Source organism: Trachurus trachurus, assembly GCF_905171665.1.
Source record: "Trachurus trachurus genome assembly, chromosome: 9".
NCBI lineage: Eukaryota > Metazoa > Chordata > Actinopteri > Carangiformes > Carangidae > Trachurus > Trachurus trachurus.
In genome coordinates this window covers 24,901,662-24,922,640 of record NC_139895.1, presented here as the reverse complement: position 1 = coordinate 24,922,640, position 20,979 = coordinate 24,901,662, and the positions used below count along the sequence as shown (strand labels likewise).

The 20,979-nt window shown below is 39.9% G+C and overlaps 3 protein-coding genes across 4 annotated transcripts in view; all 3 read left to right on the top strand.

The window, feature by feature from the left end:
• Nucleotides 1-20,979, top strand: part of rhobtb4 (Rho related BTB domain containing 4) — a 539,043-nt gene that overhangs the window by 423,154 nt on the left and 94,910 nt on the right. The window lies entirely within an intron of this gene.
• LOC310990958 (arrestin domain-containing protein 3-like) lies at nt 2,939-8,245 on the top strand. The gene is made up of 6 exons (XM_083978526.1): nt 2,939-3,315; nt 4,040-4,097; nt 4,239-4,386; nt 5,778-5,874; nt 6,466-6,722; nt 6,873-8,245. Exons 1-6 carry the CDS (start codon nt 3,060-3,062, stop codon nt 7,473-7,475), a joined length of 1,419 nt encoding a protein of 472 aa, XP_083834652.1. The 5' UTR covers nt 2,939-3,059; the 3' UTR covers nt 7,476-8,245.
• Nucleotides 10,480-13,384, top strand: LOC310990959 (arrestin domain-containing protein 3-like). The gene is made up of 6 exons (XM_083978527.1): nt 10,480-10,757; nt 10,904-10,961; nt 11,052-11,199; nt 11,804-11,900; nt 12,141-12,394; nt 12,670-13,384. The coding sequence occupies exons 1-6, from the start codon at nt 10,502-10,504 to the stop codon at nt 13,081-13,083; spliced, it is 1,227 nt and encodes a 408-aa protein (XP_083834653.1). The 5' UTR covers nt 10,480-10,501; the 3' UTR covers nt 13,084-13,384.

The following is a 20,979-nucleotide window of genomic DNA, read 5'->3' as shown; positions in this document are numbered from 1 at the left end:
GAGGTAACGGCCTGTTTCCATGGCCTGCGTATCGATGGCATTAGCCTATAGGCCTATCCCATTTGTGCATGCATGCATCAGCACTGTGAGTGCCTGCCAGAAGCAGTAAAATTTAATTTTCATTCACTTTTAAGCTGCATTTTTTTCATTATAGCAAATCTTGATTGTTGTTGTTTTGTATTTAAGCCAAAAATGCTTTGCTTTAAACACTGTGCTTTTTCCATATCTCATCAAGTTCAAATCCCTGGCACTCTATCTTGTCTGCCATTGCCACATCCATCACAACAGAAATGACCTCCCCTGCTCCTTTCCAACTATACCAAGCACTTGGTTATGCTCTCAATGCATGCTGTTCCTGCTTGGATCTTGCACCCTGCTACTATGTGCTGGACTCTCTCTGGGTCCTACACCTTGGGTCCTGTCTGCAGTGATACAGACTGCTTCTACGGATCTGGTGCTTGGGGCCTGTTCCTTTGCTGTCAGAGCCTATGTTAATGCAAGCCTTTTCTAGGGACTGGTAGGATTTGTTGATATCAGCCATTTTCACTCCTGTATGAAATGACCACTTCCTTTATCTTCCCTGGTCTTAGTTCACTCAAAGCTGGCGCCTAACTCTCAATACTACAGAGTTTTTTTTTCCCAAGAACCTAAAATTGAGACTTGTGGAAACGTTGCTGGACCCATTTACTCCAGGGACTGCTTGCAGAAACAAAACGTTTACAAACAATAACACAGACCTCTGTCTTGCCTCCAGGTGAGTGACACAGCCAATTAATAATTTGACTTGGACTTTGACTTGAACAGCACATTGGTGACTCTTCTCTTCTCTAAATTTTTAAAGACAAAACAGATAGGAGTCCATGCAGCAACTGTCACGCGAAGACGCTGGCACAGACGGCTGGGCTAGCTAATTAAGCTTAGCTGATTAACTACAGCTGTTCACCCACCGGCCCTGCAGGTATTTAACGAGGTGGTGTCACTTTATGCCGCGATTCTTTAGCATAAACACTGGAGTGTCACTGCATTTAACCAGGCTTTAGCTTAACCTTAAATCTCTAGATGGTGCTAGCATGAATGTTGGTTTGACACGCGCTAATATATTTGTAACGTTAGGTATTGGGGCGTTAAATGTACTTACTCAAGCCATGAGGAGGCCAATGCTCACGAAGAAACGAGAAACCAAGCAGGAAGCCCAGTGGCTAGTAACTGTACACGTGGACGTTAAATTTCACTAAATTGTACTTGTACTACTGTAAAACTAACAAACAAAAGCATAAACTTAAACGGACAGACAAAACTTACATAAATCCAGTCCGTCGTTGACAAGCCGCCAAAAATAAAAATGGCCGACTTTATTGATCAAGGCCCAGTGGCACCATAATCCATGAGTGGCACGCGCAGTGGGTGGGTCTCAACCATAGACTGTAAAAAGGTCTCAACTGAACTTTATTTTATTTCAGTGGTTGGAGACCCAGACGAAATTAAATATACATAAAATGTGTGTGTTTATTTAATTTCGTCTCCCTTTACACCTAAGTAAGAAAGCACTTCTCTCTATTAATTTTAAATAATGTCTGGGGTATACAGTCAATGGTCTGGGGGGGGAATTTTGAGGTGGTTTTCTTCTTCTTCTCCTTTCTGTTGAATTTGATCGGCGGCTGGCATCCAGCTTACAGGTGCATTGCCGCCACCTACCGGACTGGAGGAGTAAGCCTACATTCAATTAGCAGATACCAGAGGGCAGATACTAGATTGGACAAATTAAGAGGGGGAAAAAAACTAAACCCTGTCCATTAACCCTGTTTCCCCCTACTTACTCATATAGGCTACCTCCTAATGCTTTCAGATCTTTGCAACAGGTTCCCTACTGTGAAGCTCATTTTTCTGTATATGTTTTTACCCTCTGTATCCCTACATTCCATAAGAACATGCTGCACAGATTCAGGATGATTAGATTCTACATTTACCAGTGGGATGTTTTCGACCACCTCCTCCTTCCTGCTGCTGCCCAACACTCTTCCCTACCTGTTTTTGTAAGTGCCTTCACTGTCTCATTTATGTCCCAGTATTCTTTTTGCATTTGTGTTTTTATGATTGATTTTCCTTCTGCTTTCCCAGCTAGTGGGATATTGTTGTTAACTAGTGTTTGTGACCCGAGTGCTTGTTTTGCAAATAGGCCTAGTCTACATCATCATTGCCCTGCATGAGCAGTAACCCACAGAAAACAGACCGTCCTCCGCCTGATATGAAGGCTGTATAACAGTTGTGGATCTCCATGATTAGATCTAGTCTGCATGATTTCATGGTCTTAATACTATTTAGGGCTGCCCAGCTATCCAATGCAATGAGTGCATTAGCCCTGCTGTCTCCCCTTAACCACCTCAGCGCAAGCGTGATTGCCAGGAGTTCAACTGTGCTGATGCATGATCTGTTGTCTCTCCTTAACTGCCACTTTATATTCTGGGATGTAAACCGTGCGCCCAGTTTCTGGCTCTTTTGATGGGTCTGTATATTGCTACCCTATTTGCATAATTCTGTTCAATAGGCCCTACTTTACACCAGTCACAACAACCTGTTCTGACTTTTTTTTTTGACACCCCCCAAGGCATTAACCTTCAGAATAAAAGTTGTATACTGTAGCCTATACAAAGGTTGTAATTTTGTTGTTTGTTTGGTAGTTTTATAAGACATACAATGTGCATTCACCACATGCAGTAGACTTTTATAATTTACAGTAGGCTACTTTTCCATGCAAGAACTAGCTACTCTTGGAATTACTGCAAAGGGCTTTTGCACTGGTTTTGCTTTACAGCCGCTAATTTTCTCCTCAATCCCATTCTCTCCTTTGTACATTGGATGGCAGCAGAGGTCTGTGCACAGACCCCGGTAGGGCGTGTCTTGTCCCACCACCCGATCTATCTTTACCCGAGGTGAAACAGCCAACATGGGTGCTGTCTTACCAGAATAGCACATAGCGAAAACGTCAAAGATTTGAGGATATATCTTCGCGTTTGTTTTTAATCTTTGACCGGTAGGCCTACAGTCTCGAGGTTACGACAATGCCTTCCATTAAAAGCTTTACGATGACTTTGGACGCGCTGAATGAAAGCGGGACGTTTTCGGAGGGGGACACTCTATCTGGGAGTGTAACACTGGACTTAGTCAAGGAAATTTCAGTTCAGAGTTTTTATGTTAAAGCCAAAGGGGACGCAAATGTTCGTTGGTCGCAAAAGAGCGGCGATAAGACTCATACCTACAGTGCAAACAGGAGATACTTCAAACAGAAGCAGTCTCTTGTCCCAGTGGACTCCGGAGGTAGGCGGTATTGATCGTTGTTAGTCATGCATGCCATACAACCCACAAAGGCCTTCTACATCAGCTGCTTGTGCATGTTTTGCATGATCTAGTCAACAACATTACGGCTATGTCATATTCAAGATTTGTCACTTAGGCTACACTACATGTAGTGTGTAGGAGCCTACTGTCTTATGTAATAGCCTACTTCCTACTATGTAAGTGCATGTGGTCGTTTACGCAGCTGTGGCAGCACCCGTACCCAAGGCTCTGTCAAGGACAAATAAAGTTTATAGCCTATTGTATTTTCATATTTTATTTCTGTCCAGTATTAGGCTATCTAGCGCAGGATTTTGGCCATAGGCCCACTGTAGCCTATATTGCCATAGGCCTTAAAAGAGATACAAGTTGATTCTCACATTTGAAACACAAGTAATTTTTGTTTGTATGTGTTTGTTTCATTTTGTTTCATAGAAGTTCAAATTGATTTATAATTTAATTACAGCTGTCACATGAAGGTAGTGAATAGAATAGGCCTATACAATATTGTAATGAAGTGTGACAGATGAGGTATTAGTCTATTAAAAAGCAAAACTTACAATGAAAGCATATTAAAATAAAATTTGAATAAAAGCACATTATCCTTTCTACCACTGCCGTCAATACTATTTACAGTAGATAAGGGGTAGCTAGTAATAGTGGAAGACTTCTCTCATTACTAACACAAACATTATTTCCTTTACAGACACCATCATTAACCAAGGGACCCATGTCTTTAAATTTAGCCTCAATATTCCACCAGGGTAAGTACAGTAACTCAATTTCTCAAACCATAATGTACTTTCATAATTAAACTAGTTTGAGCGTACAGGACCAAATATGCTAACCTGATAACTGTTACTTGACTTTTTGATTTGATGTTATCTGCTGGTTCTCCAATACAGAAGCATGCCACCATCCTTCACAGGGCCTCATGGAACCATTATTTACAAGCTGGAAGTTGTGCTGTCCAGGAGTTGGAAGATGTGCCGCACACTGGAAAAGGTTTTACAATTTGTCTCCAAGGCCATTCCAAATCTTCAGTCTCTGATGGTACGTGAATACTTAACCACACTTACACACGTCCCTGATATGTCAGCTGACAGAGAATATGCTTTTTTTTTGCATAGAGATGATATTTTATAGTGTGAATTTCAAGTTTTGATCCATTGAAGGATTGTTTCAGAGAAGATAAACACGCTATTGAAATTGAAAAGTGTCTGTATCACACATTCACTTCAACCTGCCGTCCTACTAGCTACACAGGAGTTTGGGTTTCATGTCCAGATTCATCACCTGTGCCACCGTCACAACAGTAATGGAGGTTATGGCTACATTCCATTTGATCTTGACAATTCCCAGGTCAAGTGATTGCACATTTTCACCTGCTGGTTTGGTTTCCTTGAAGACTTAATTGCAACACAGCAATCGGTAATTGTAACTGAAAATGTGTTTCCTGTTATGGCACAATGCCTTCTGTGTAAAAGGACTATAAAAATTTGGATTTGAATTTGAACTGATGAAATTCCATGAAAAAAATCCCAATTACTTCGGAAAATTCACATGGTCAGTTGTTAATTTTTTGTCACAGACACTCTTTCCTCTGTAGAAACTATGTTAGTGCCAGCAGAAACTGCTTACAATGATATATGGTACAGTAGGTGGTGGCAGTCAAAGGATTTTGCAGTGGTATTCACCTGTGGTCCTTGCTGGGTATCTTGCCCTGTTGTTTGACTGAAACACTTAAAGGTAGAGTCTGTAGGTTTGCTTGTTGCAGTGTGTTAACACAACATTCAAACTGGGCCCCTCTTCTCGGGCTCAACTGTGCATGCCCCCTGTCCCTGACAGCAGTTGTCAAGACTGACCCATGTTCTACTGCTGTTCACATGGAACCCCTCTCCACTTCAGCCTTCAAAGTTCTCGTTTTAATATATGCTACTACCACCAAAGAAAAGGAAATAAAGTACGAGTGAAGTGCTGGAGCGTCGGGCCCATACCAGGTTGTCACCGGCAACAGGAACCTCCAGGGCTATGTCGTGATGAGTAGGAGTATGTATTTCCTTTTCTTTGCTGGTAAGTGCATATCCGCTGTTCCTTCCAGCTTTATGGTGTTGAGCTGTCTTGGTGGTAGTTTTTATACAAGCCAACACTGCTGCACACACAACTTCACCTGCACTCTGTCATTGGCTGGGAAAAACACCCCAACTCCCCGCCCAGAAATACTCAATTACACCAGAGCATGAAAATAGATATAGATCAAAATAAAGGCAGAGAGCAGACACAGTCACCACCACACATGAGTAGCCCATAGGTGATGATTAAGCAGGATAACTTTTGTATAACTTTGTTTTAGGAACAGACTCTACCATTAAATCGTGCACTTTATGGTCTTAAAAATGGAAGTGAATCAAAATTAATTGTTTTTCCTGTTCATTGTATTCTAGTCACGTCAAGTTTGTTCAACAGACAAATCAATGGGGGTTTTCACAAAAGGACATGTAAAGATGGAAGTCAGTGTTGACAGAAGAGCTTATGCACCAGGTAGTATAACTCCTATTCAAACATGACATGATCAAGTCCTGGAAGAAGAGCTTCTTTTAAAGGCCGACACTGAAAAACATTTTTATAGTGTAATGGCTGCCACAGCCATCAATTTGCAAACCAGCAAACTATTTTTAAAAACATGCACTGATACTTTTTACATTATCGTTCATTAATTGTCTAAAATGTTGTCTTTTGCCAATTTGAAATTCTTTTGATGTTAACCTAATAAACAGGTTCATTTCATTAAAATGTCTGATCTGCACTGCTGGTTTACATTTCTACTGTGTCATACTTTATTGTACCTGACTTAGCATTAATGGTAATTGTTAAAACTGTGCTCTTGGCAGGCTAAAATGTGTGCCAGGAACATGCCCTCTTGATAAGGAAGGGTCTGTTGAAACAATTAAAAAAACACCTGACAGAAATGTAATGCTTCTAGTCATAAAAAATGTGGGGTTTAGCATTTCAGCACCATTTAGGTAACATTAGTATGGTGTACTTCATAGGGATCATAAACATCTTTATATAATACTAGTATGGGATCAATAAATGAAAATGAATGTCAAAACATTGTTGTTTTCTTCATAGGTGATACAATGGCAATTGTTGCAAAAATCAACAATTCCTCATCCAGTGAGATGACCCCTAAATTCACTTTAGTCCGGGACGTGGTGTTTCGTGCCAGGGGCAGTACCAAGAACCTAAGCAGCAATGTCCACAAGATGGTTGACAAATGTCTTCATCCCTACACGGAGAAGACCATCCACTGTGCATTAAAGATTCCTCACGGTCAGACACAGACAATCAAGAACTGTGACATTATCTCAGTGGAATACTATCTAAAGGTATGATTTATGATAAAGCATAGTGACAGCAGGTTATTAACATTACTATTTTTTTCAATGATGTTAAACTCTGCTAACCCATAAATGTCAATAAAAGTTTGTTGCTGTGACTGTTAGATGTTCGAGTAAACATCACACAATATTTTTCAGGTGTATCTGGACATCAGCTTTGCTTTCGATCCAAAGGTCAAGTTCCCAGTGGTCATTCTTCCTCCTGACTTAGCTCCTCGCAGCTGCTATGGGGCTTCAGGGGGCCCAAGTAACAGTGACTTCATTCCACCAGCGACGTCCATGCGTTCTTGTCCGTCATCCCCACATTCAGGAAGTTACAGATACCCAGCAGCTCAAAGGAATTCACTACCAGGTCTTTTATACCCAGGTTACCCCTCAACCTACGGTGTTCCAACACCAACAGATGTGTACCGGGGTGAGCCAGTAGCCATGAGCGGGGGCTACAGCATCCCAGTGCCACAGCATGCTTCTCCGTATCGATCTCCATTTGCATCCTCCTCATCAAATCCTGTGGTTCATCCTCCGCCTTCTGCTCCAGCATTTCATCCACCCCAATTTGCCCCTGAGATCCATCCATCCGCTCCTGCACCATTTGACATATCCCCAGCTGCTCCTGCATACAGTACACTGCCTTCTGCACCAATGATGAACACAGACTTCTTGTCTCAATCGGATGAACCTCCCCCAGCATACTCCGTCCTTTTCCCGGATGCTCCTCACAATTCTTATGCAAAACAGTAGTTAACAAAGTAAACAATGCAAAATCAGGTCGCCTCTGTCAGGCCACTGGTGCGGTAACATTTAAAGTGTGAATTTAAAATGAAAACATGATTAAGTGAAGTATTTACTCTTTGCATGTGAACTATTATGTACAAAACAAGACTTTCACATTATGTGCCATTTGTTTTCTGGTCACTTGTCAGGTTAGTAAGTAGTTCTGTCCAGCTACTTACTCCAACCTCAGATATCAGGATACACTGTGTCTCTTATGTGCCTTGTTGAAATCAAGTACCCTGCTGATCAATTGTTCTGCCTTAAAGTTAGTAACTACTCAATAAACAATTCTTAAGGGTGGCAGGTGGCAGGAAAACCTTTACAAAACATATTTTTGTCAGTCAACTAAGAAGCCAAATACATATTTTCTATTTAGTTTATATTCCTTTCAGTTTAGAGACAGCAGCTTCTATCATTAGTAACATTACTTTGCAAACCTGATTTGTTGTTATACAAACTGCCAGTGTTTCTTTATATAAAGAACTGTCAGGTTGAGTCTCTCTGGGAATCCCTCAGTGTTTGTGGGAACACTTTGTTATACTAACTCCTGTACTTCTGTACTCATAGCCTACTGCAAGGTATACAGCTCTTAGCATTAAACTTTAGGTTTGATGTTTGCTGTTCCTTTTTAAATAAGTCATTTGAAATGTAATGATGTTAGTACATTTAATTATGTAATGTAATTTGATAATCACGTTCCTTAACAAAGCCTAGCAATTGACATAATCTCACACAGAGCAATGCCTGTACAATTAATGTTTTTATCCGTACATTAGGGTAACCAAAGTAAATAAAAAATTATTAAAGTATGGAAATGTTGTGTGTTCACTCATTCTATCCCATTTTCCAAACAACTGTCTCCACTGATTGACACAATTCTGTGGTTATTCCTGTTGCTGCAGAACTTTTGACCTGTTTATATATTTATTCTTTATTTTTTTGCAATTCATAGATGAAGATTAATAATCAGGAAAGGGAGAGGTTAGTGACTGAGTGACAGAAAGAGGGAGCTGCAAGTTGTAGACATAGCCTATGTTTTATTTTGCTGTGGTAGCCTAAAAGTTAAAACCAAACCAAGTTACAATAGCTAAAAACTGAAAATGTTTAGTTGTTTGGTGTTGTTCTTAAAGTTATGTGTAAAAGAAGAAGAAAGATGTTGACTGTGTTCCTCTGCTTTGTGATTATGTTATTGTTTTGTTTGTTTGGACTAGCCTAATTCCGTGTGCTGTTTTTATTGCACCTATCTTAGACAGTATTGGGTTTTTCTTGTTTGTTGATTTAATTTGTAGTTTGCTACATTTTGATTAATTGTGCAGCCTTGTGTGTGCACGTGACTTGGGAGGATGTGGTGCCCCGGGAAATATTAAACACTCCCTTAACCCTTACATACTGTTTAAATTTGATACCTTCACAGTATGGTTCGGGTCAATTTTGACCCAGACCAAGAATTCCCTCATAGTAAGTGTCTATATTGAATTTTAAACTACAGATCTATTTAGAATGTTTAAATAGCCTATGACACATAAATTAATGTATGATTAAGTGTTAAAAAAAAAAATTCAGAGAGCAGGGAGAGTGCATTTTTTAAGTTTTACAACACTCGTTTTTGGAGAAAAACTTCTACTATTACACAGTATTACATCCTGTTCTACATAAGACATAAACACATAAAAGCCAAAATGATTTAAAGATATTTCATTGAATTTTAAAATGGCATGAACATTGTGGAACTGTTGGAATTCATAATATGACCATGTTTAACCATTGTGACCATTAGGTGCTATATGTTATAAGGTAGATGCTATATCATAAGAAATCATAATTATCAATATTAATTCAACATTTACCACTTAGAACACAAAAACATTAAATAATAAAATGCTTATTATAAAAAAAAATGCACTCTCCCTGCTTTATATATAGCTAATATGGTTTTATTTGGCATTGTCTTGCTGCTCTGACACATCCTCCACCAAATCACTATCAACCTCCTCCTTTTGGAAGATCAGATAAAGGGCCTGTTGTACCAAGTCTTGCTGCCATGATGTCAGTCACTGAAATGGCAGCTCAGGAACCTCTATGTCATGACCCCCCACCACCACCCTCCCAACGCAAATTGATTCAAATTTGTTACTTTATATATTATTTTATTACATTGCAGGTGCAGGTGCTTGCAGGTGCAGATCTCGTGTCTGTGTCAGGCACCCCTTGACCTCAGATGACCTCTGTTCCATTTGTGCACCATACTGTATGATCACTACTATGCTGTTTTACTATTTCACTATTTCGAGGTTCCCCCATGCCCCCTCAAAGACCAGCAGGTGTCTGTCTCTGTGGGAACCTGGGCAAATGTGGTGGGAACACAGGCAGTTCTCGTGACAGTGTCTAAGTCCCCCTTGAACTCTGTTTCTGTCACCACTGTCCCATAAATTATACACACAAACATGGCCTGTACAGTTCCACAGTTTCAAGATTCCCTAAAACCACAATTTTCCTTGATTTGAGCCACACTGGTGGATCTAAAATCCATCTAAACAGATACGGGTCAAATTTGACCCGAAACAGCCTCAGTGTATAAAAAATTGTAGCACCTGTTCAAAAGTATACAATTTAAAAATATTTTCATTTTTGTGTATTTTGGGTCACTTTAGGAAAAGTCATAAAATTTCAGCCTAAAAGAATGATGTTTAGGGTATTTTTTCTGCTGTCAAATGTCAAAACGGGTCAAATTTGACCCGAACAGTAGGCTATGTAAGGGTTAACCTATGATGTGGTGTAAACCTGAACAGCCCGTGGTTTACTCACAGACTTGGTTCCCTGTGACCTTATTACATGTGTTTCTGTAAATGGTGTTGTAATAACGTTTGTATCTTCTTCACGTGAGGCAATGCTGGAAACATACGGAGTGCAAGCGGAACTATCGGGCCGTTTAAAAGCCCCCGCCTGCCTTTATGCTGCTGAGAAGCAACAGGTGACAGGTGAGCAGGTGAGGGATGTTTCGGGTAAAGCAGTTCGACGTGACCTATGAAGCGCTTAACGAAAATGACACCTTTTCTGAAGGAGATACTGTGTCGGGCCGAGTCACTATGACTTTGGCGAAAGAGACAAAAGTGAAGAGTCTCATCGTGAAACTCAAAGGTGAGGCGCGCGTCAGTTGGAGCGAGAAGATAGGTGACCAGTCGATGACCTACTCTGCTCACAGGAAATACTTCAAAGTCACAGAGTGCTTAGTCGCGGAAAATGAGAACGGTATGCTACAGCCGCTGTGATTTTTTTTGTCTTAACTTACATGTATTATTTTAGTAATATGATTATGGATGTAATTGCCCATTAATGCTGCAGCATCCACACCAGCGTGTCACGTCGCCAGTAATTTAATCACGCTTCTCTTGCAGGCACTGTGCTCCCCCCAGGGGTCCATGACTTACAGTTCAAGATGAAATTCCCAGACGAGTAAGGGTCAACTTCCAACATCTGAAGGCAACATAGGGTATGTCAGTGTCTGATTTTACAAACTGCTGAAATTGTGGTTCCGTTTGACAGAGGAATGCCGTCATCCTTTAAAGGGGATTTTGGAAACATTGCTTACACCCTTGAAGCCAAGATGTCCAGGAGCTGGCGGCTTCCCTCTTGGGAGACCAAGACCCTGCGTTTTGTGTCAAAGTCCTTAGTGCAGCAAGAGGAAACAATGGTAAGTGGGATGCTACGGCTACAGGTTACAGATTTTAGCCTACTACAGTAGTTCCATCATGTTCACAATGACAGTAAATGTTTTGATTTATAATAGTTAAAGTGGCTTGTTGCTACTGAAAAATATTAAATAGCCTATTAATGTCATATTTGTTCAACTTCAAACCCTACAAAAAGAATGCACAGCAATATGTGGTTTTTCATGGCTCGGTGTGCTGTTGAAGATAAAAGAATAAAATGTAGGCTACACATAAAATATCTTCACAAAGATAAATAGAGCAGATGATGATGTTTAAGATGTGGTTGGCTAAAAGTGGAAGAAAGGAAGTTTGAGGGAAAGGTGAAAAAAAAACAGATTTACACAATCAGAACAAAGTTTCATTAAGGCTTCACATCTCGGTGCTATATGATAGTAGATATAGTGAAGTTGCAGTTGAGAGGAAGTACAGTGATGTGGGAATTATATGCTGTAAACTACTGTATATTGAAGAAGTAGAAGTTAACCTTTTCACCTGGACAGTTACAGATGTTGATAGTGAGATGACTGTATTTTCTCCATGCCTTTGATAAAAAATTATGTTTCTTTTTTTAATCATTTGCTCTAGTGTCCACAGCCTCAATCAGTGAAGAAAGAGATTGGACTCTTTTCTAAAGGACAGGTCAGAATGTCTGCTTATGTTAACAAAGGAGTTTACTTTCCAGGTAAAGTCACTTTTGCATCTGTTTACTTAATGTAAACTTACTTTATTTGTACATTGTTTCATTGCTAAGTCAAATTGAAGGTGTTCATATATTAATGTTAGCACAGTTACCATATAGGCATACCAAGACAAAGGTTATTAATGCTGTTTACATGCTTTATCATACAGTGTAAAACTGGTATATAAACATTTATTTATTTATACATCTTACATTTATATATGTATGGTCTCTTTTTAATAGGTGACACTGTGTCTGTTGTTGCCAACATCCTTAACCCATCATCCAAATCTGTGAAGCCCAAATTCAGTTTACATCAGATAACAGTCTTCCGTGCTGCTGGCTCCAGTACCTCTACCGACAAATGTCTGTGCAAATGTGTGGGGAATGCTTCAGCAAAACCAGACGAAACTGTGACCTGCCAACTGAAGATTCCTGATGACGTCTTTTACTTGATTGATAATTGTGACATCCTCTCAAATCGTCATTATGTCAAGGTATGCAGTAGTTTTAAAATTATTTTATGTCAACTCAAGAATTAATGAATTGTTAATTTTACAGCTATTTGTGTTTTGGTCATTGTAGCACAGACAAATCATGTCTTTAATTACAAACTTCTACAATCATTAGAAAATGAAAAAGATCACAGAGCACAGTGCCTAATCCAGTTATGATATGAACTAAAGTACAAACAAAAATCATGTTTTGTTTTTGTAAAACATAAGCTGCAGACAGATACAACCTCTCAACAATGTGTGTTTCCATTTCCCAGGTATACTTGGACATCAGCTTTGCCACTGATCCAGAGGTCCTGTTTCCAGTGGTCATCATTCCTGCTGGCTATAACTTTCAGGGTGAAGAGGTCGTTGGGCTCTTTCCTGCAGGGGCTGCTGGGGGCCCAAGTTCCAGCGACTTCCCTGCCCCTACTTTCCCCGTTGGACCTAATCCATTACCCCCAGGTTCAGGTGGGTATGGATACCCTGCGCCCTATCCCGCTCCGCCTGCAATAATAAATAATCAGTGGGCACAACAGCCTCCTCCATACGGGTTTCCAGCTGCAACTTTCCCATCATCATCAGTGCCGGATCAAGCTCCTGCTGCTCCACTTCAGCTTCAACAGGGAGAAGGACCTCCATCACACATTAACCCTGACACTGTCGGCAGTGGCACAGATCATGAAATCTGAGACTTCAGAAAGAACACAGGCAAAAAAGGGTTGAAATAGGATGATGATGATGATGATGATGATGACGATGATGACGATGATGATGATGATGATTTTAATGCAGGGAAATATTTGCTGTTTATAAATCAAACTGTATTCTGTATTTGCTCAACTTTTTATCATTCTTGTAAGTCATGCTTTATGTGGAGTAATGTTTCAATTGTCCAGATTGTGTGTGTGTGTTGGGACATATGCCCCCTATTTATGTTATTTTATTGGGAAACCTTGGCTGTATTTCCTAAGCGCTGTTCAAGGTTTTTCCTGTGTTCATTTGCAACATCTTGTCTTTTGAAATGCAATTGTTGGGCCTTATGCCCTTGATGTTGTCAGTGATCTTGGAAATTGGAAAAGAAAGATATCTTTTTGTAAATAGCACTAGTTTGTCAGAATGGACCACCATTTTATTTTGCACTGTTTTCTTTTATTTACATTTGGAAGTTACTGTTTGTTTTGTTTTGTTTTTTCTCTTGTTCAGCTTCTCAGTTTGAGGAGCTAAATTCTTTTGTTTGTTACTTTGGCCTTGATTCTCCTATATTGCTTAAAGGTTGAATATGTAGAATATTTATTAAAAGCTATATTTTTTCAAAAATAATACATCCATGGGACCTTTAGAGGGGTACAGAATGAAAGTATTGCTTTTCCATAAAAACATTTTTTTTAGTCTGAATTATTATTTTTAATTTTTTTGACGGGCTCGACAACTGACTTTCTGTCAACGTTCTGTTTACATTCGTACCTGCCTGTAGCCGACATGTGGCTCAGTTCTCCGCTGTTTTCCTGCCTCCTCCCGGTCGTATGCGTTTGTTTCCAACCAAGCCTTTTTAATAATCAATCGGTGGATCAATGGATTATCATATACTTGTTAGGATGGGTGTATTTGTGTAGTCTTATCTGTCATAAACACGTTTATCGTCGCGGACTTTCGGTGCCACGGAGCTCCTTTTTTTTTTTTTTTCCAACTTGACGAGAGCAGTGACCGCGGAGGCTCTGAGCAGCAGCGGTGTGGAAGGCAGAGAGCCTCCACTGTCCCTGTAACAAGCTACAAGTCATTTATTATGCTGTTAATGACGGTAAAAATGAAACATAAGGTAAATATCCTGCTTAGTTCTCCTCCTGTCTGTCCTCTGATCAGAGCGGAGTCCCTAGCAACGGCCCGTTTTACCTAGCAACGGTCTGGCAATCGACTGCTGGAATTCTTTTTCTGTTGTTGTTCTGGTTATTCTACATAGTCAACCTTTAACTATATGACAACTCCACATTTTGTAATTATACATTAGCCTATTTCACTCAGACTGTGTCTTAGTATTCAGACTTTGGGGGATTACACAACCAGGGAGGAAACAAAGGTTTTTATGATGTGCTACCACTTCCCTATATGTGGGCATGACAAAGCAATTGTTTCAATTGTTTCAAATTACTGATGTTTACTTAGGCTATTCATGCACAACAAATTATTTTATGAGCTCAAACTTAACTAGTTTTCTCCTATGCACATGTGGGGACCAACGGACTTGGTTTAGATTGGTAAACGAAACCTCAGATGTTGTACAGAGAGTAACTGTAAAAATAGCAACCATTTTGCAAACACAGTTTAAATTACCCTATTTCCACAAAAAAATATTTATTTTGATCAAGGCCCTCCACATTCTTTGTGGTGAATCATGATGGAGAAAAACATCATGTGACTGCAGGCCCCAAAAGCCTGTCCCATTCCTCACAGTAACGAGTGAGCAATCCTATTCAGCTTGGAACACTGTTTTCTCCTGATAACAGATTTATGATCTTCAAATCTAATTGGTAGTCCATGGAGTTCTAGCACACTGGTAGTAAACACATTTACCTCCTTTCCTGCCATGGTGGTAAACAAGAATGTGCATAAGTTACAGTAGGCTATATTAATTATTTTAGAAAAACATCATTTTACAGAGCAATGAAAGAAAGTTGCAGGATATTATTGCAAAGCAGTACAAAATGAACACAGTGAAAACAGCATCCAATGGGGATTGTCCAAAGCCCCTACACAAGGAAAACCTGCTGTCCTTGCAAGTGAGCAGAAACGGGCAAGAGTGGAACTTTTTAATCACCTTTAAAAGACACTGGTGCAATATTCAGGAAATTACAAAGCATTTTAAAGACAGTCCGCACTTTGGCAACACTACATTTCCCCTTTGAAGAGTTTTACAGAAGGAATGCGTGCCTCTCTATTCATCCATCCATGTGATGGATGCACAGAGGGAGGTTGCAGGGAGCTCCAAACCCGCCCACTTCACTTGCACTAGTTGCTGTTGCTAATAGAGAGTCCACCACTATCTGTGCCTGTCATCGCCATCGCCATGGGGAGAAAGCTGCTGTGGCTCTGCCTGCTCCTTGTCATCATTTTAAGTAAGACAAACATTTACCTCGTTCCCAGAGACTTTAAGGAGCAAGCAAATATGAGTGTTCTTGTGTGGTTTCAGTAGTTAAGGACAACAATGACGTTAGCTTTCCACGTTGTTGCATTGGTTGTATTGAAGTTGTCGAAACGTAGGCTACAAGTCCAACTTACATACGTGAATCGATTTATTTAGCCTTATGTTGCTGTAAGTAGCATATAAAGTGTTTAGCTTCGCTGTCTCTTTCGCTCTCAGATTGACTTTTGGTTAATCAGCCAAAAGTTGTTTAGCCTAATGGCCATGCTGCTTCAGTTGTAGACCTGATGCCGATCTAGATATTAAACATAGAAGCAGCATTTACAGGTTTGATAAGGATAAAGGAAAAACTAAAATTGGCTTCGTATCTGAGACGTATGGTTCTCTTGTCCTCCAGTCCACTGATGTCTCTGCTAGTCGCATATGGTAAACAAACCAGTAGCCTAGATCATTCTGAGTGGTCTATTTGTTAAAGTTAGGTTCAATAGTTGCATTTGCTCAGGTGAGAAAGAGTATGTGTCACACAGCATTATGTAATATTTGGACTTTTATGAATTTGTCCCAAATTGAGTTACAGTATTTACCTCAACTAAGTTTGGACAAAGCCTCTTTTGTTTATGTCCTTCACAGAAGTATCAAGCTTCAAGGTCCGAAACAAGCTGATAGGAAAATGTCTGCAGGTGCAAGAAGGGATCTTGGGGGGTAGAGTGTCCCTGGGGGAATGTAGCCCATATTCATCTGTACAGGAATGGAGCTGGCTCCCACAGAGCCAGGCTCTCAGCAGTCATCACACTGGGGAATGTCTGACTGCACCAGGAGAACAGTATGAAGGTGTCCACCTGCAGCCCTGCATCTTTACGGCTGAAAGTGACGAGACTACACCGGCAAGCAGCCAGTCCTGGTCCTGTTCCAAGAAAGGCCACCTCACCTTGATAGGAAGAGGACTCCACCTCAGTGCCACACCAGAATCCACTCTGGTCTTCCTATCACAGGAACAGAAGCAGGTAATGCTGTTATGGAACTGGTCCCTTTCCATGTGACATTCAATTATTTAAAATGTATCTGCAAAGTAGGGGGGAAATGTATAGCCTACTGTAGATCTCCTTCTGCTCCCACCCTTTACAAATAGGGCAGCAGGTGGCGGACGCTTGAAAACCAGACTTTGTGCAATGGAAGAGATAGCAAACATAACCAACACCAAGACCAGTCACACCACTATCTGGGAAAATCATTGGACCCTGCTGTCTCTGATTTACACAGACAGGCTGAACCATGTAAGGACCTATCTCACTAGCTGTAGTCTACTGGGTGATCTTAATAGTTGACACTATTAACAAAACGTAACACACATTCCCTTAAAGTTTCAACCAGTAGCATAACTAACCCCTTTTTAATTTTTAATTGCATTTACCACTAATGTTACAGTTAACACTGGTATTGCAAAGAATTTTTTAAACCACATTTTTGTTTGTTTCCCTTCTTTTGAGTCAGCCAGTGGTATCAGATCATGCAAGTGCAGTGGGACTGCTTTTTTACATAAGAATACATTATCTTATTTCTAGGTTGTTTCTAGGGGAGAGGGGCTGGGGTAGTTTTGTTGAATTTGCAAACAGAGACTTTTTTTTTCAAAACACACTCTGCTTATGTGTGTATAGACAGACATCAATGTTCATGGCAGCTTTACTTGACAAGCTAAATCTAAACCAACATACCTGTGAACAAGTAAATATACACTTCTTGAAAATGATAATTAATGTTGTCATTTTCCAATATGTTGAAAAGGTTGCTATTGAGCAGCTGATCCTCAAAACTTGAGCTTGAATGTTTTGATTTCTTTGAATGCATCATTAGTTGCACTACCTGTTTTTCATCTTTCTTTCCCCTTCATGTACTGTCGCTGTATATCCATTACCCCCCCCCCCCCCCCCCCCCACAAACACACACACACACACCCACACACACACACACACACACACACACACCACCACCACACCCTCTGCCTAGTGCAGGGACTGTTGGTAAAGGTCACAAACACGGAAAGGAATAGTATTGAATAGTCGGCTGAAACACTAACAGTGCATCAATCTGTAAACAGTTTACACCCTATGAAGACTAATGCAAATAGACAAAAACAAAACAAAACAAAACAAAACAAGAAAGAAAACATGTATCCACATGGGGCCATTACAGGATATCCTTCTTCCCATGCATTGTGACTGGGGTGCTCTGTTAAGAGTGTTTACTTTATAAATCGAAAATTTAAAAAATCCATGTGAGTTGCCTGATCTCAGTTGCATTATGTATCTGCACACAGATCACAACATGCCTGCTTTCAGACTGAGAGTCTAACTTAATTGTTCATCTATCTGGAAGACAGCCAGACACTCCACAAGGCAGCATCACTGTTATTTGTAAAGTGGAATGGATATGGAAGCTGATTCATTGTTTCAGAGGTTCTAACATGTGATTTTGCGGCTTCCAAAGAGGTTGAATAAATCAAATCGATGATGTTCAATTTTGGGCACCACATCTGGTTGACACATTTTGTTTTTTCTTACAGTTGAAGGTTTAATGGATGCCAAGGGCACAGAAACGTATCCTGTAATAGATGGGAGTCTTTCACCCTTGAGCACCAAATCCCCAGCAGATCCCACCATGATTTTCTTCAGTATGGACTATGGTAAGTTTAGTAAACTGTAATCAATAGGAAAGAAACACTGAATGCATCCTCTGTATGACCAGTTCGATGAGTACCAATACTGTAAAAAAAAAAAAAAAACGCTTTTACACCACTAGGTGGAGGTATATGAAAGAAAATTGGAGCAATGTTTGTAGTGGATGTGTGATGTTTGGAAAGTAACATAACATAATTATCTTGGTCTGTTTATGCATGTGTACATGTACATAGTCATTGTAATTGTGTTTGTAGGGATGGGCTGGAAGATAACCATGCTGGTACTAAGCTCTTTGGCTCTGGTACTGGGAACTGTTATTCTTATCCTCAGTGTTTACAACAACAGGTAAGTGCCTTACCACAGAGATAACACACATGAAAGCTGACATTTTATTTTTATGATTCATATTTATAAGACATCGGGTGTAAGTGATCATTTTGGTATCTAGTATTTTGGGTTGGCCATTTGACAACATTTGTGACATTTGAGAATAATTGGCCAAGTGGAGAGAGCACTGCACATTGGATACCAATAACCCTAACCAATAAGAAATGTGTTTTAAAAATTGAATTGAAGTATTTTGAACAAAAAAAAAAAGTAATGTATGAAACTCAACCTGAAAATATAGAACATAGGTGAATGAAGACACAACAACTTTATCTTGGGAGAAAAATCGGAGAAATATTGAGCAAAATATTTCAAAGTGATACAGTATGCCCACCCACATTTTGTATTTTTCTGTCTTGCTGTGCCAGGAGGAAGAAGGTGGTTTGTGTTTTGAAGTCGTACACTGTGAAGCCAGAGGTGAGTGTTCCTGGGTCCCCAGTGCCAAGTGAAAGGGCCCCGCTGACAGAGCATGCCATGCGCCTCCCACACTCCTCTCCCACTTTACAACGAGGAGAAATCCTGATTGAGTGGAAGGATGGCACTGTAACCCCATTATATGAGGCCTGAAAGTGATGCTGTTTGTGTTTGAACATGCAAACGGGCTTGGTTTCCTAAGAAGTCGTATACATGTTATCTCCTGAAAGAGTCTGAAGGCAAGTCTGTTGTAAGCGGAAAAAAAAGATCTGTTGGCATCAAAAGGTACTACACAAACTGCTGTTGGTGTACACTGGACTATTTCATAAAATGTTCATGGCAAATTATCAGACAGTTTTTGTGTGGCTTAGCCGCCAGGAGAAGATAAAAGCTGTTTAAAGCTGCCAGAATAAAAAACATACGTAACTGTAAGTTTTCAAGTATGCTCACTGAGTCCTGACCTCTGGCGTAGGACATCTGAAGAATTGCTTTCTGGATGAAAAGACAGTAAAACAAATCTGTAAGCATTCATCGAATGTTTGTAGACCTACCTTAAGTACCATTTAAGAGCAACCAATAGCAAAAGCCTTAAGTTAGATAAGTGCTTTACAAACTAACCTTTGTTTGACATGGCCTAAACTATATGAAGGTCTGATCATGTAGTTTGAGTTTGATGTCGAACAATAGTACTGCGCTGTGGGGTCACGTGTCTCTTCCCACAAAGCAAAGGGAAAGTGAAGAGAAACGTGGTTTCAGATCCCATGGTATTTGCTTAATGCTTATGAATTTAAATGGTCCAGAAGAAATCATTGACACTGCACTAATCTTTCATTACAAGATATTTCTAACAACACAGCAAGGCACACCCTTAGCTCCTGAAACTCGACCCTTAATATTAGGATTAGTGGGCTATTATGTGAAAGTATAACTACGGTTGTGTTGCAATATACGTTACTATGTTGTTTTGCAAGACACTCTTTTTTGGTGAAAGTTATTTTCATAACATAATTCAGGATTAAGTGCAGATCTTAACAAAGTTTTTGTTTTTGTTTTTCCAAAGAAAGTTTTAATGTAGTTTAAACAGGGACTGTTAGTCATCTGGCTCTGTAAAATTCTGTACTTTTCATTTTATGATGTCCTTTGCTTTGATACTGACCATACATTAACTTGTATTCATTAAAATTGTTGCTTGATTGTTCATATACTGTAGACTTGAGCATTTAATTATTTACCTTGTAAACAGTAGTTGTAATAAACAAAAAACAACACTCCACTCTCGGGCCACTTGTTGGTTTTTCTGGAGCTGCCAACTGCATTGCACTGTCTTCTTTTGCAGATTAAGTTTGTTTTGGCAATTTTTGAGCTGTAGATGAATTAAACTCATGATATGGTTGATTGTTGCAGCACCAGTTTCGATAGTTCAGACACTCTTTTGTCCACTATCATTGGTGGTTTTTCTTTTTCTGTGTGCTAATGTGGTTCTCTTTAAGTCTTCGTTTTTTGGGGGGGGTTTTACTTAAAGTTTTTCTAAAACTATCTACTACCTAATAAAATGGCATAAACGTTACATGTTTTTATCAATATGCAGCTGATGGTGATGGTTCCAGAGAACATGGTATTTCCTTGTGGCATGGAAACTTCCCAGCTGGAGGAGTATGTTTACAACTTTTATGGGTTTTTTAGAGTAGGGGCCGGGGGTGAGGGTGGAAATAAGTCTGTTGTTGGGCAGGTTAATTTGATCCCTTCCTTTATTTTAACAATGATGACCAGTTTTTGTGTTTTTGAATCTCACTCTGCCCAGATTGAGAGAACATAACCCTACATTTAAAACGTATGCTCTGCCTAAAGTGTGTTTTGCAGTTAGTACTTTGGGCTCTGTTGTATAGGGTTTTAATTGACATTTTTGAATTTTTTTTCTCTAAAGAGTAACACCAAGCCTAGAGCTGACACCCTGTCTCCCCTGCTGGTAATGT